Source organism: Scylla paramamosain, chromosome 8 (assembly GCF_035594125.1).
Source record: "Scylla paramamosain isolate STU-SP2022 chromosome 8, ASM3559412v1, whole genome shotgun sequence".
Classification (NCBI taxonomy): Eukaryota; Metazoa; Arthropoda; class Malacostraca; order Decapoda; family Portunidae; genus Scylla; species Scylla paramamosain.
The window spans coordinates 21922040-21934539 of NC_087158.1; the positions used below are offsets into that span (position 1 = coordinate 21922040).

The window sequence follows — 12500 nt, forward strand, 5'->3', positions numbered from 1 at the left end:
TGAGGCTTCCCTAGCCAGGCGGCACCACTTGTTCGGCAAACGACTCTTGGGGGGCCATCAAGTTGCGCCGCTCCCACCTCTCCCCAACAATGCCCACGCCCAGGCATCCTCCGCACACACTCCAGACAGTCACACGGAGCAAAGTATTAATGGAGAGAAAGGCAAGCGGTGCAAGAGCGCAAGGACACGAAACTTGGCCCGCCGAGTCAATGGTACCAGTGGTTTGCCGATTGTGTTCCAGACCACACTGAGCACGGTGCAGGACGAAGACCTGCAGAACTCCACCGCTTCATGTGACTCTCCTACACGCACTCCAGACCTCGCACGGGACGCGGGCCGTGGTGACTTGGTTATATGTAACGTGGAAGAAGAAAACAGTGAAACGCACGTTACTGTGGTGAAAGAAGCGTACCATTCCACCACTGTCGCGGAGGATATCGATTCCTTGCCTCCCCGTCACTCCACTCCAAGCCAATCCATTCCTCCAACACCGAGATTCCCCTTCCCTCCTACGCCAGGACGCTTCTCTCCAGGACACTCTTCCTCCTCATCAACAGAATCTCAGGTCTCCACACCGAGACAATCCTCCGATTCCACCTCAAGACAATCGCCTCCTTCCATCTCAAGACACTCGCTTCTTTTCACACCACCACGACAATCCCCTTTGCAGACGCAGATTCACGCCTCGCCATCCACACAACTCACTGAATCTGCCCCCTCCGCATGACACACAGCCTCGCCGAGCTCCACTCCTCACTCCACCCACGTCAGTGACACTGGAGTGCTTCTAGATGAACAAATCTCGTTTGTTTCTTTATTTGCAAACTCAAGTCTCGCCATCCTGACGCTTGTGGCGATCTTGACCAGGGCGGTGGTGGTGCTACCTTCACTGCTGACCCAACAGCTGCTGGTAAAATAAAACGATTTGTTCTGTCTTCAGGAAGTGCCCTGCTACGCAGCGCGGCACGAGGGGGTTGCCGAACAATGCACAACATGGTACAAGTCGACGTTTACATAGGGTGATAAGGTACATGTAGGCATCGCTTACTCATTTGCTGCACCTCACGCCACTACATCCATCCACTCTGTCATCAAACTGTGTGTTCACTATAGACAGATTTTGCCATTTTCTTTAAATTTGTAACCAGAATATATTTTTATATTTTCCTACGACAAAGGCATTACAATAAGCCTGAGGCATGTTGCAAGTATGCCAAAATTCATCCAATGCAACGCTGTATCTATTCCATGACAACCATTCATGCAAATATTTTCAAACAAGTACTATTTTTTTACGTTCAGATCGTTGCATTAAAAGAAAATGACAAAATCTGTAATGTTGGAATTTCTCCACAAACTAATCGTGGTCGGTGTTCACAGACTCACTCTAAGGTCACCGCATGAGGCGTGGCGAGGGTAATGTGCCACCTGATGGTGAACGTGCAAGTCACCACCGTCGTCCCTCCCTCCCCTGGCTGAGAGGCACACTGATGGTGTATATCATGTCTCACGTGATGGTGTCCACCAAACTTTCCACACCGCCCACTCATGCAATGAAGGGGACACACTCGCCTACACTTCACACACATACTTCACTTCACATACAATAATTCCACTACATGTAAGTTTTTTTTTTTTTTATTATTATCATTAGTAAAAGCATTCACTGTGATTTTTTAGAAATAGAGTTGCGAGAATTTATAAATACAGTCTGCAGGAAACACTACTGAAACAGTAAATCGCCTTAGGATAACCAGACAGGAGTGACGCCAAGCTGCGCGGGGCCTCCTGCTCTGCCGTCCAGCGTGACACACTCTGTCACTCGTCCAAGTACAGACAGTGTAGGTGTCACCTGTGTTGTAATGATAGATCTGTGCTTGTAATCTGTAAATATATTTTGTATGCATCAGTAATGTTTATACATACACGCCTTGGAAGACAAAACAGCAGAGTACAATACCAATGATTATCAAGATAGTTTTCTACCCTTTTGAAGTGTGCATCTACTCGTTTCTTCCTCAGCAGACCTGCACGCGGCACTCTTGGCACGCGCTAACGCACCACACACTATTTATAACATTATAATTATAATTATTATTGTTTTATTTATTCATTTATTTTATTTTATTTTATTTTATTTATTTATTTATTTATTCTTTTTTTTTTCACTGAAGCCAACACTCAAAGCCTATGATGACATCCAAGCAACGTGCCAGAAGTGTGAAGGCGGATCTAGGTCTTAATTTTAAGGAAGTCCACGAAAAATATCACTGGCCTCCTACCGTCAAGGCGACACAAGAGCGGCGCCTTATCCACCAAGCAGCGGCAGGTCGAGGTAATAACACAGAACTATCACATTAGCAGTCACATTGCTTGGCGCCATGACGCCCAGCCTCCTAACAGTATGGGAGGGCGTCCATAGCGTCCATGCGTGCACCTTGCTTCACTGGCTTAAAACAACAACAAAGAAAACTAGCTCCAAAATATGTTGTCTCTCGAAGTTGCGTATTTCTTGAAGACTGAACAGCAGACCAATACCGGGCACCTGCAAGCTGTCCCGAGTACCCAGGTATTCCTCGCAGTGAAGCACCGGTCCCACAGCTGCCTGGCGTCAAGCTGCTCAGACACGCAACTGATGAACATCACACAAAACAAGGTGATCTGGATACACTGCAGGCGCATCACTGTACTTATCGCCATTGTAATGCTTGTAATGGAAGAATAACCTAAAGTGAGATGGTCTTTTGTTTCATGATATTCTTATAAACTTGGTGTTTGAAGTTGTAAGAATGAATATAAGGAGCTATATACTCATTTTTATTATATACACAAAATCTTACATTTTCTGAATATACTTCATCGTCTGAGAAAAATTATTCCAATGCTCTAACCACAAAGTCACCGAGAAAGTGAAGGTGTGAACGTCAGGTGAGGTATTACTCGTACTTCTAACTGAGCGAGAGGAGGACCCAAGGCGCAGGCAAGGTCGAGGAGAGGAGGTGCGATGTGTGGTGATGACGCTTGTGTTCGTCCGCAACAACTTCATTCACGTCGTCGGTGCTTCTTGAGGATGAGGATGAGACACGTGCGTGAGATAAAACATCAGAAACACACCCATTCTTGCTGCTCATAATGCTGATAATGTGTCATGAGTGGGCGGGGCAGGGCGGGGCAGGGTGTGCAACAGGCGGACAGGTGGACGGATGGGTGAGAGCAAGGGCGGTTCTTTCAGCTCCATGAGGTCGAGCTTGACTAGAACTGAGTCACCTTGTGCGGGGATGCCTGGTAGTGGGAGTAAGCCTCGTAGGGGTTCTCTTTGTAGGGCGGGAAGTGGCCCACGGTGGGATCTGGTGAGTAGGCGTGGACCATCTCCGGCAAGTGTCCGATCGAGTCGTACAGAGCGAGGGAGGAAGCTCGGACCAGGTCGTGGCTGGACTGCGGGCGTGACAGAGGACGAATGTGAACTGACTCCTTGGCTGACGCCCGCACCATGAGGTAAGTTTTGGGCACAAACACCGCCACCAGCACGCACGTGGCCGTCCCCGCCAGGCCGAGGCACACGCACGCCTCGCCCCACATCGGCGGCAGAATCATGAAAAGCGTAGCCCAGGATACCCACACCCCCGTGATGAGCAGCGTCGCTATAAAGAACAACAAACCTTCGTGGTAGTTACGGCGGGAACGGACGGTAAAGGGCGAGACGAACAATTGTAACATCAGGAGGAACATTATGTAAGCCTGAGCTATAAGGAAGTAGACGCGCTCGCCGGAGCAGGAGTAAAGGACACCTCCCTCTGGCGGCGTCTTTGTGAGGAAGGTCTGCGGTGGTGTCATGACCCACTGCTGCACGCCGAGTCCGGCCTGCACGCTCACCATGAAGAAGAGCAGGGCCGTCTGCACCAAACCACTCACGTGGCCGACGAGTCTGCGACAGAAGAGTGAGACTGTACCCTTCTGAGAGTTCAGCTGATTGTACTTTTCTACAGGGTCTAGGTACTGGCACTGATACTGTGTTGCTTGCCTGAGCTTATACTCTAAGGCATTGACAAGCTTCCCTCATAACTAGTGAAGAAAAGAATGCTCGGTTCTTTACGCTTTTCAGTGTAGGAGCTGAATTTCACACTGGGAAGGATGCAAAAGCCAACAGCGGAGAGGAAGGAGACCCGCCTGCAGTGGAGGGGTGTACGGGGTATAGTGACTGTGCCTAAATCTGCCATCACTTTTTTTATCGTACGATCCACAGTCTTGAGGCATGTAGAGATTTGCACGCCTTTAAGTGAATATACCAGGGATGTATCGCTTTCGAAAAACTTCATTATAACCACCCCGCCACCTGGAGGGACTGAACCTAAATCTTATTTGTCAGAGGAGTGTGCTAACCACTACACTACCGGTGGTCTGAGCCTACACTACTCATGCGTCAAGAAAACACCTACACCACTGTATAAATGTACACACATGCATTACACACCGTGTTTCAAACTGGCTAAGAGACAACATACCCTTCAGAGTCAGCCGTGGCCAGCATGAGGGAGCGGGCCAGCAGGATCGCCAGCATTATCGCATAGGACAGGCTGGTGGCGAAGGGCCTCAAGGCACAGATCAGGCTGCTGGCCTCGAAGCTGTAGGGTAAGATGGCGGCGTAGAGGAAGATGCAGGACAGAAGCAGTAGTATAGAGAAGGCTTGGGAGCCCTCAGATGCCTTGCCCCGGCAGGAGCGGACCTGTACAACCAACGAAAAGGCTTACTAATGGGCACAACAAGCACACATCTGGGAATAGTAGTGCTTTATATCACTGTAGGTAGAAAACTACAAAGGGAGAGTCACAGAGGAATATGCAAGGGGCAAAAAACAACTGAAAGAGACTCGTACATGGCATCAGCCCATAACTCTAGGGAAACGTCGAAAGAAGACTGAGGGTATAGGAAACACGTGGCCTGTGGGGAGAAATAACCCATCAACAGCTCACCGAGATGAACACCATGATGGCGATGGCAAGGAGGAAGCCGATGATGGCCATGGTGGCGCAGATGGTGACCCACGCCTCCGAGCGCCACCTCAGGTCAGCCAGGAAGGAGAAGCGGACGTTGAGGCAGCGGCAGTTCATACATAGGTACTGCGGCAGACCAGCAGCGCGGGGATCCAACTCCAGCTTCCCCGCAGTCACGTGCCCGACCTGCAGTCCCAACAAGTGGTCAGTTCAGCCTTACCCTCACGCGTCCTCCAGCACAAGGCGTGGACTCCCTGCTGTTGCTGTGCCTATACAACTCTCTTCCTGCTAGTCCAAGTCTTTACGGTGGCTGAGCGTCACGAAAATTCTAATGCTCCACTACAGAGACTAAGAGTGAGTGGCAAGAAAAGGGAGAGACGCATAAAAGTCTTTCCATCTTTCATTACCTATACAAACGAGAAGGATACATGCAGAGACAGATTGAAAGACAGACAGACAGATGGATATATAGATAGATAGATATAACAGAGAGAGAGAGAGAGAGAGAGAGAGAGAGAGAGAGAGAGAGAGAGAGAGAGAGAGAGAGAGAGAGAGAGAGAGAGAGAGAGAGAGAGAGAGAGAGAGAGAGAAGCAGAAACAAGGCACAAATTTCTCACACTGGTAAAGGCAAGCTTGGCGTCCTGGGCAGCCTCCAGCCGCAGCACCTCGTAGCGGGGTCTTTGAGCTTTGATGGAGAGCTCCTCTATCACGTCCAGACCCTCGTTCTCAACCTCCGTCAGATCCAAAGTGGCGTTAGTGCACCAGCCGCTGCCGCCACAATGCTGCTTCACCGCCCGCCGCACAGCCGATCCCACCTTGAACACTGCCTTCACCATCTGCGCAGAGGAGAATGAGAAAAAAAAAATTACAAAAAACTTCTATTATTTCGTTATGCTTATGTTTTGCTTCAGGTCACGAACGAAGGAGTGGTTTACGTGAGTGTTGATGCTCATCACTGGAGTCACAAATAATGCTCTTGGTTCTGACAGCCTCGCACTCATTACAGGTAAACCAAGGCGCTCACCTGGAACACAGCAGGCTCCTCCACGTAGTCTCCTGGCGACAGGTTCGGATAGAGGGTCGAGTCCACGGCAGAGGCTCCGAGGCTGAGGAAATGTTCCCCGAACTCTGGTACTGTCTGGCTTGCCCGCCGCAGCGCCACCACCCCTTCCGCCACAGAGTTGAAGCCTGGCAGAGGAAAGTGTTGTGAAGAGGCAACACACACATTGTGGGGTAGTTGTAAATAATAATTAAAGAGCATAAAGCTAAGCTGAGAGGCGCAATTCAATAGCTATATTTAAATGCAGAGACGAAAAAAGACGAAAGGGAAGGAGTAGTTTGACTGACGGCGTCAACGGCAACACTCATCCAACGAAAATCACCCAGAACAAAAACATGAAAATTCTGCATCGTTACCCTGGAAGACCCGCTCCTGCAGAGGTCCGGTGGGCACCAGCAGCCAGCGAAAATTGGTAAAGTTTAGGGCAGCGGCGGCGGCAAGAAGGGACTGAAGGCGGTGCTGCGGCCCCATCAGCACCACACCGCCCGTCCCTCCGCCCTCCAGCGTCTGCAGTGTCAAGCGGGACGTCTGGTGATCGCTGGAACGGAAGGCTATTTAATAAAAGCTTCATTTCCGTATTTCAAAAGAAACCACATAAAATAAAAGGGAACTAAACTCAGAACACAACCACAAACAGAGCATTATGGAGTGAGTGGTAAGCCATAATCCCGCCTTATATTTTTGTTGAAAGTCAACGGTAATACATTAAATAATGTAAGAGAGAGAGAGAGAGAGAGAGAGAGAGAGAGAGAGAGAGAGAGAGAGAGAGAGAGAGAGAGAGAGAGAGAGAGAGAGAGAGAGAGAGAGAGAGGCTAACCTCGTGACGGAAGGCAACAGTGTCTCAGCTCCCACGCAGATGCGATACCTAGCCGCCATGTGACCAAACTGCCGCAGCACCTGAGGGAGAGAGCGTGTCACTGCCTGCCAGGCCCCTTGCGTGGCACAGCGAATTAGTGAAGGGCCAAGGGAACAGGAAATAGGGAGAAAAAAGTTCTCTCCTAAATACACGCTCCTCTAAGGTTTGCTGTCACTGTTAAAGAGTGAAAAGTTTGTGTGTTGTTTGCCGCGCACTCAGCAACTTGACACCAGGCTCCCTAAGACTGTCAGCACAACAGCTAACATTAACGCATGTCCTTCCCTAATGTTTAACAACTCTGAGACATTTCTTTGTGTTTTACAGCCACCTCCAAGCATTGTACTGGCTAGAAATTGCTTAATCAATTCTTTCAATTCTTTTTTTCTTTCTTGTCGATGCTTATAAAGATTTCATCGCTTTTAGTGTTGTGAATTGTTGCATATCCTAGTGAAAGGTTAATGCTATCTCCTAGAACAAGCTTGACACATGGACTATACCTGATGAAACGATTGCTTTCACGAGACAGCAGAAAAACGCCCTTGATTTGTGCTGACCTGGATGGAGGGAGCGGCGACACCCACGGAGGTCCAGTTCACCCGCAGCAGGAGGGGCATGAGGGCCTCCAGTTGCGGCAAGAAATCCTCCTCCCCGACGCCCACCGAAGGAACCCCCACATCCTGCACAAAGAAAGACACTGGTAAGATCCTGGACTTCCTTCTCTCAAGCACGTGAAGAATGCGTGACCTCTTCCCTCAATACACGACTGCTTAGAAGTTTTGTTATATTTTTTTTTTACATAGATGGAGGCATACCTAGAGCTAGACATAAAAGTGGGAGCGTATAAAGCCAGCAAATATACAGTTCCAGAAGGGAATAAAACGTGTAAATGAAGGTAGATGATAATGGTGTGCGGGTGGTAATGGGGGTGTGAGTGATGTGTGTGTGTGTGTGTGTGTGGATGTGGTGAGGTGCTGATGAAGGGAGTGAATGATGGTGAATGAGGATGACAGTGGATATGAAGGAGTTAATGGAAGTATCAAGTAAATGATACAAGGAAAACGATATGATATCGCTGACATGTCGAACACGTAGGAGGTGTAGAAGGTACTAGTGCATAAAAGAAGACTAGAGCATAAGGAAATGATCATTCACCCGAACCAAACGACAGTACAAGCGGTGCAGAATTTTGGATTATTTACAATGAGACATTCACCAAGTAACTGCCGTGTGTCGAGCGTAGCTATAACTTTATTATTCAGCATATGACAGGTGACACAATAGAGTTGTGACTTGTGGTGCGTGGTTTGAATAGAACTGAGGTACCATCTCTGCGATACAATCCGCACCTGTTGTCTAGGCAGCACGTAGCACAGAATCCCACACTCTAGGCTTACTTGTTGGGTAACGTTATGTAAGGTCAGGCTGCATCCCACAGTGCTGAGTAAGCTTATCAGCGTCAGGCTGCGTCAGTCAAACACAGACGAGTACACTTCTGACCAATGAAGACTTTCCACGTCTGAATATGTTTAGGACCAGCTTTTGTGTCACTGTGCTTTGTGTCATTCAATCATGTTCATACTTCCACGCGACGTCGTGCATTTCAGGCATATAGTAGAGGCAGTTTAAGTAGAGGCGAGCATCTGAATCCCCTCTCACTCACCTGCAGGAAGGAGGGCAGCTGGGGATGGTCCACGTGGGTGTGCAGCACACCCACGTGGGGGGCGGGGCGGCAGTGAGGGGGATCCAGGTAGCCGCCCTCCACCACCGCCGACACCGCAGCCCGTAGCGTCGCTTCTCGACCGCCACACGTGTCATATACATTCACACCTGCCAAGGAGGGAGACAGCGAGAACAGCGGGGTTACCTCACCTCATCTAATGCAATGCTGTCTGAGGCGAGAAGATGGATTCATTAGGAAGTCATCAGGAAGGTGATGAGACAGAAATAGTTATTAAAGATTAAAGAACTCTTTCCGGTACTATCTGGCTTTCCGGGTCAAACACAATGTATGCTAGCTTTCAGGCGCCGCATTCCATCCCCCAAAGGCTTCATCAGGGCCGGAAGCCAACCTACTGTCCCCCTGCTCGGGCCACGCATCTCACGATGAGCCTCCCAACAGTGCCGGAGTCAGAGCACGTCAACATTTTAATCTAACTTTTTTTTTTTTTCTTTAAACAAGCTGATCACATTTTGTGGATGGCACGTCCCTTAAGCAACATTCCTTGTATCTAGGAAGCTTTAAAAACCAGAAAAATGTACAGACAGGGATGATAGTGAAAATAAATATTTTTCATACACGTTACGTGTAGGCCTACCAGTACTGATTTCTTACAGCTTCCCTTCTTACGTTTTTATGTCCGGGTCTCCATCGCGGCGCGGCACGCGAGGAGTTACGGGATATTGTCACCGTTACTTATTCCCTTCTATCAAGTCTCACCCATGCGTCTTTTGAGACTGGTATGAGATCGCGCCTTTGATTACGCAGTTCATGTTTGTGCTTAAGTATCGTCTGTACCTATAGAGGCAGTAATCATTTGTACACACGTACTTTTGTGCAATAATAATGTATGCTTGTAACAGTAATGTAGACATCTGACGAGGCACACACCCGCAGCCGACCAGGACTCTTAAAAATCGCCCTAATGCATTGCAAGTGGAATATTTACATAAAACATTTCATGAACAATTTACATCTCATTTCTAAATTTTTTTACTTTCTTTCATTTTTTACATAGTTGAAACTGAAGATCATCAGCTAAAGTCACGAGGCACAGATTAGTCAGTTATTCTTCAAGGCGGCAGAGAAAGAAAGTCACAGACAGCTTACCAAGACTCACGCCGGGGATGAAGTTGATTTGCCCCATCTTGAAGGAGGTCCACCGGGCGGCCTCCAGCAGCTGCACCGCCACGGGGTCAACCAGACCACATCTCCCGCCGTCATGCACAGCCAGCAACCCTGCATGACACCAATTTTGTCAGTGTGTGTGTGTGTGTGTGTGTGTGTGTGTGTGTGTGTGTGTGTGTGTGTGTGTGTGTGTGTGTGTGTGTGTGTGTGTGTGTGTGTGTATGCGAGCGCGCACTTCAGCCTATTCGCAATTATGAACGATGACTAAAATAAGCAAGCACACACACACACACACACACACACACACACACACACACACACACACACACACACACACACACAAGTACAGCTATAACACCTTAATTCCTTAAATTTGAAAAAAAAAAAAAAAAAAAAAAAAAAAGGAGAAAGAGAGAAAAAAAATATTTCCATATGGACATAATCTCATTTACTGGAGGAATATCAAGTTTGTTGCTGCTAACTAACGAGTTCAATCCGCACCCGCCACCAACCCGCCCCGCACACACCAACTCACCGCTGATGTACACATCGCTGGGGGCGGCGAGGAAGGTGCGCACGCCAGGACAGGTCTCCGGCGGGGTGGGCGCGATATCCCAAAAGGCGGACGCTGCAGGAGGGATCGCCACCACTACTATCACCACCGCCACCAGCACCTGCCGGTCCATCCACTTCGGCAGCTGCAATGAAATACGATAAATGATCCTTACTAACCATTCCTAAACAATCCAGACAATTTCCTAAACAATTTCCAGACGCTCTCTCATGAGGATGTAAGCCGCAAGGCAGGTCACCACCGGCTTGACGTAATCCTGGAGGTAAGGCAGCGCTGGCGTGTGACTGGAAGGTATGTACGCTGGAATGCTCAAGGCAGGAAGTGCTTCACCGCCCGCTCGTGTCCGTTTCTTTAGTCACGGCTTAATCTAATTGCTCTTCCTGAAAGTTATCGACCACCAGAGGAACGGAAGACTGTCTGGACACCGTTGGCTGCCCTGTCAAGAACGCAACTCTTCCAGGCATATGGCGTCAGTGCAGGAGTACAGGGAGTAAGCAGCGTATTACTGGTCGCCACACCACGGCTCAGAATCTTCGTGAAACTGACAATCTCGTGCTTATGACGCTTATGACTTGAAGTAATGTCGAGTTCTTCATTTTTAAGTTGCTTATTCAAATATATATATATATATATATATATATATATATATATATATATATATATATATATATATATATATATATATATATATATATATATATATATATATGCTATTTATTTATCTATTTGTCTGTCCATCTAATATCTATTCACCTTTTTTCCATTTATTTATTTATTTATTTTCTTTATTTGTTTATGTATCTATTTATTTTTTTACTTTTTATATTAATCATCCATATTTCTGCTGTGACTATCGATGATTCTTCCCGTCGTATGCCATGACATCAAAACCGCAAGAAAATTATCCTAAAATGAGACTGTTTAAACACTTTATATTTGTGTTTCCCGTCATCATTGATTTTAGGATTCGTGAACTTGAGCAGGACACCTTACTGATGCTTTACCTTGAAGTCTGAGTCTCCTGGCTTTCTACAGCGAATCAAATAAGTTATCAGCACTCAACAAAAAGTGTAGAGGAAACAAGCTCTAATTTTTAACAGATATGAGAAAAGAAAAAAGACAATAAAAAAAAGAAGAAAAATGCATGTAGACAGTAAGGATAGAAAAGAGCTAAAAATCTCATCAAGGCGTGAATTCCCGCAACGTAACGACATCGACAGGCGCACAAAGGTACCACACAAGGATGCATCACCACCCTTTCAGAGTCTGCAGGAACACACACCCACCACCTGCTTGAGAACCTCCGATCTAAAAAGGAATTCATTTAACGCTAGATTCAGGCATCAAGAATAAGACAAGCGTGGTATTGCTCTACTTCCTCTCCAACACGCACGCCAACAAATGAGATTTACCAACAGGATCAAGTATCACTAAGCCATCAGGTTTATATAAGAGAGGCATGGTGAACTGCCACCAAATAAGGCGTGCTGAAGAGCAGAATGTTGACCAGCACTTGTACGGACACCATACTCATATGAATTATAATTATATGGATTTTTTTTTTTTTTTTTTAAGAATGCTCAATGCTCTCGCGTTCTTAGGACTTTAGTTTTTCTTCCTTGTCTTCTAAGTCGTCAGTTTTACAAATTAAATAGTATACACACACACACACACACACATACACACACACCTGAGCCTCCCGGGGATGCTTGCAAGCCGCCAGGCCAACTCGAGGTTCAAGGGTCCGCCTCGATCACTTCCCTCTTCAAGCACAACAAGAGAGCAGAAGATACGGATATGTAAAACTAAAAAACGCCGATGTAATGGTCCACGCTGGTCAGTCATTATAAAATAACATCAACTTGTACAAAACTTTATCTGCACGACTTTATCTGAGCGACGTGAATACAACTTGGGAAAAAAAAAAACGCCTTGTATCCACCATACACATGCACAAGAGAAAAGAATGCCTCATCAACAAGTTAGGTTTTGTCTTCAAAATGAAGGCTGCCTTTGCGATTTCAAGTTTCCGCTAACTTTCACTCATTGGCTTCACAACCAACGTTCTCTTCTTACGACCAAATTTCTAACCAGACTCGCCATTATCAGCAAAGATAGAACAATCAAGGGGTTTAGCGTTGTAATCTATTTGTTACTTGATAAATAAAAAAAAA

General features: G+C 47.1%; 2 protein-coding genes across 7 annotated transcripts in view; one reads left to right on the forward strand and one right to left on the reverse strand.

The window, feature by feature from the left end:
* Positions 1 to 2089, forward strand: part of LOC135102957 (transmembrane protein 64-like) — a 23796-nt gene extending 21707 nt beyond the window's left edge. The window contains exons 7-8 of one of the 3 annotated variants that reach the window (XR_010269874.1): positions 1 to 1621; positions 1749 to 2089. The exon at positions 1 to 1621 is cut by the window's left edge and continues 242 nt beyond it. Coding sequence is in view for 1 of the 3 variants with exons in the window: in XM_064008698.1 (XP_063864768.1) it covers positions 1 to 3 (3 nt within the window). In the remaining 2 variants the exon portion in view is untranslated. The other 2 variants (XR_010269875.1, XM_064008698.1) reach the window with 2 other exon arrangements.
* The window catches only part of LOC135102954 (uncharacterized), a 13939-nt gene continuing 3115 nt past the window's right edge, over positions 1677 to 12500 (reverse strand). For 3 of the 4 annotated variants that reach the window (XM_064008693.1, XM_064008692.1, XM_064008691.1), the window contains 11 exons: positions 10288 to 10450; positions 9735 to 9863; positions 8568 to 8734; positions 7462 to 7584; positions 6869 to 6948; positions 6408 to 6589; positions 6016 to 6179; positions 5609 to 5827; positions 4971 to 5177; positions 4503 to 4723; positions 2805 to 3925 (listed from right to left, as the gene is read on the reverse strand). In XM_064008693.1, the coding sequence (XP_063864763.1) occupies positions 3253 to 3925; positions 4503 to 4723; positions 4971 to 5177; positions 5609 to 5827; positions 6016 to 6179; positions 6408 to 6589; positions 6869 to 6948; positions 7462 to 7584; positions 8568 to 8734; positions 9735 to 9863; positions 10288 to 10438 (2316 nt within the window). In that variant the 5' untranslated portion in view covers positions 10439 to 10450 and the 3' untranslated portion in view covers positions 2805 to 3252. Of the gene's footprint in view, positions 1885 to 2804; positions 3926 to 4502; positions 4724 to 4970; positions 5178 to 5608; positions 5828 to 6015; positions 6180 to 6407; positions 6590 to 6868; positions 6949 to 7461; positions 7585 to 8567; positions 8735 to 9734; positions 9864 to 10287; positions 10451 to 12500 lie in introns of those variants that run through there. The other variant, XM_064008694.1, reaches the window with a different exon arrangement.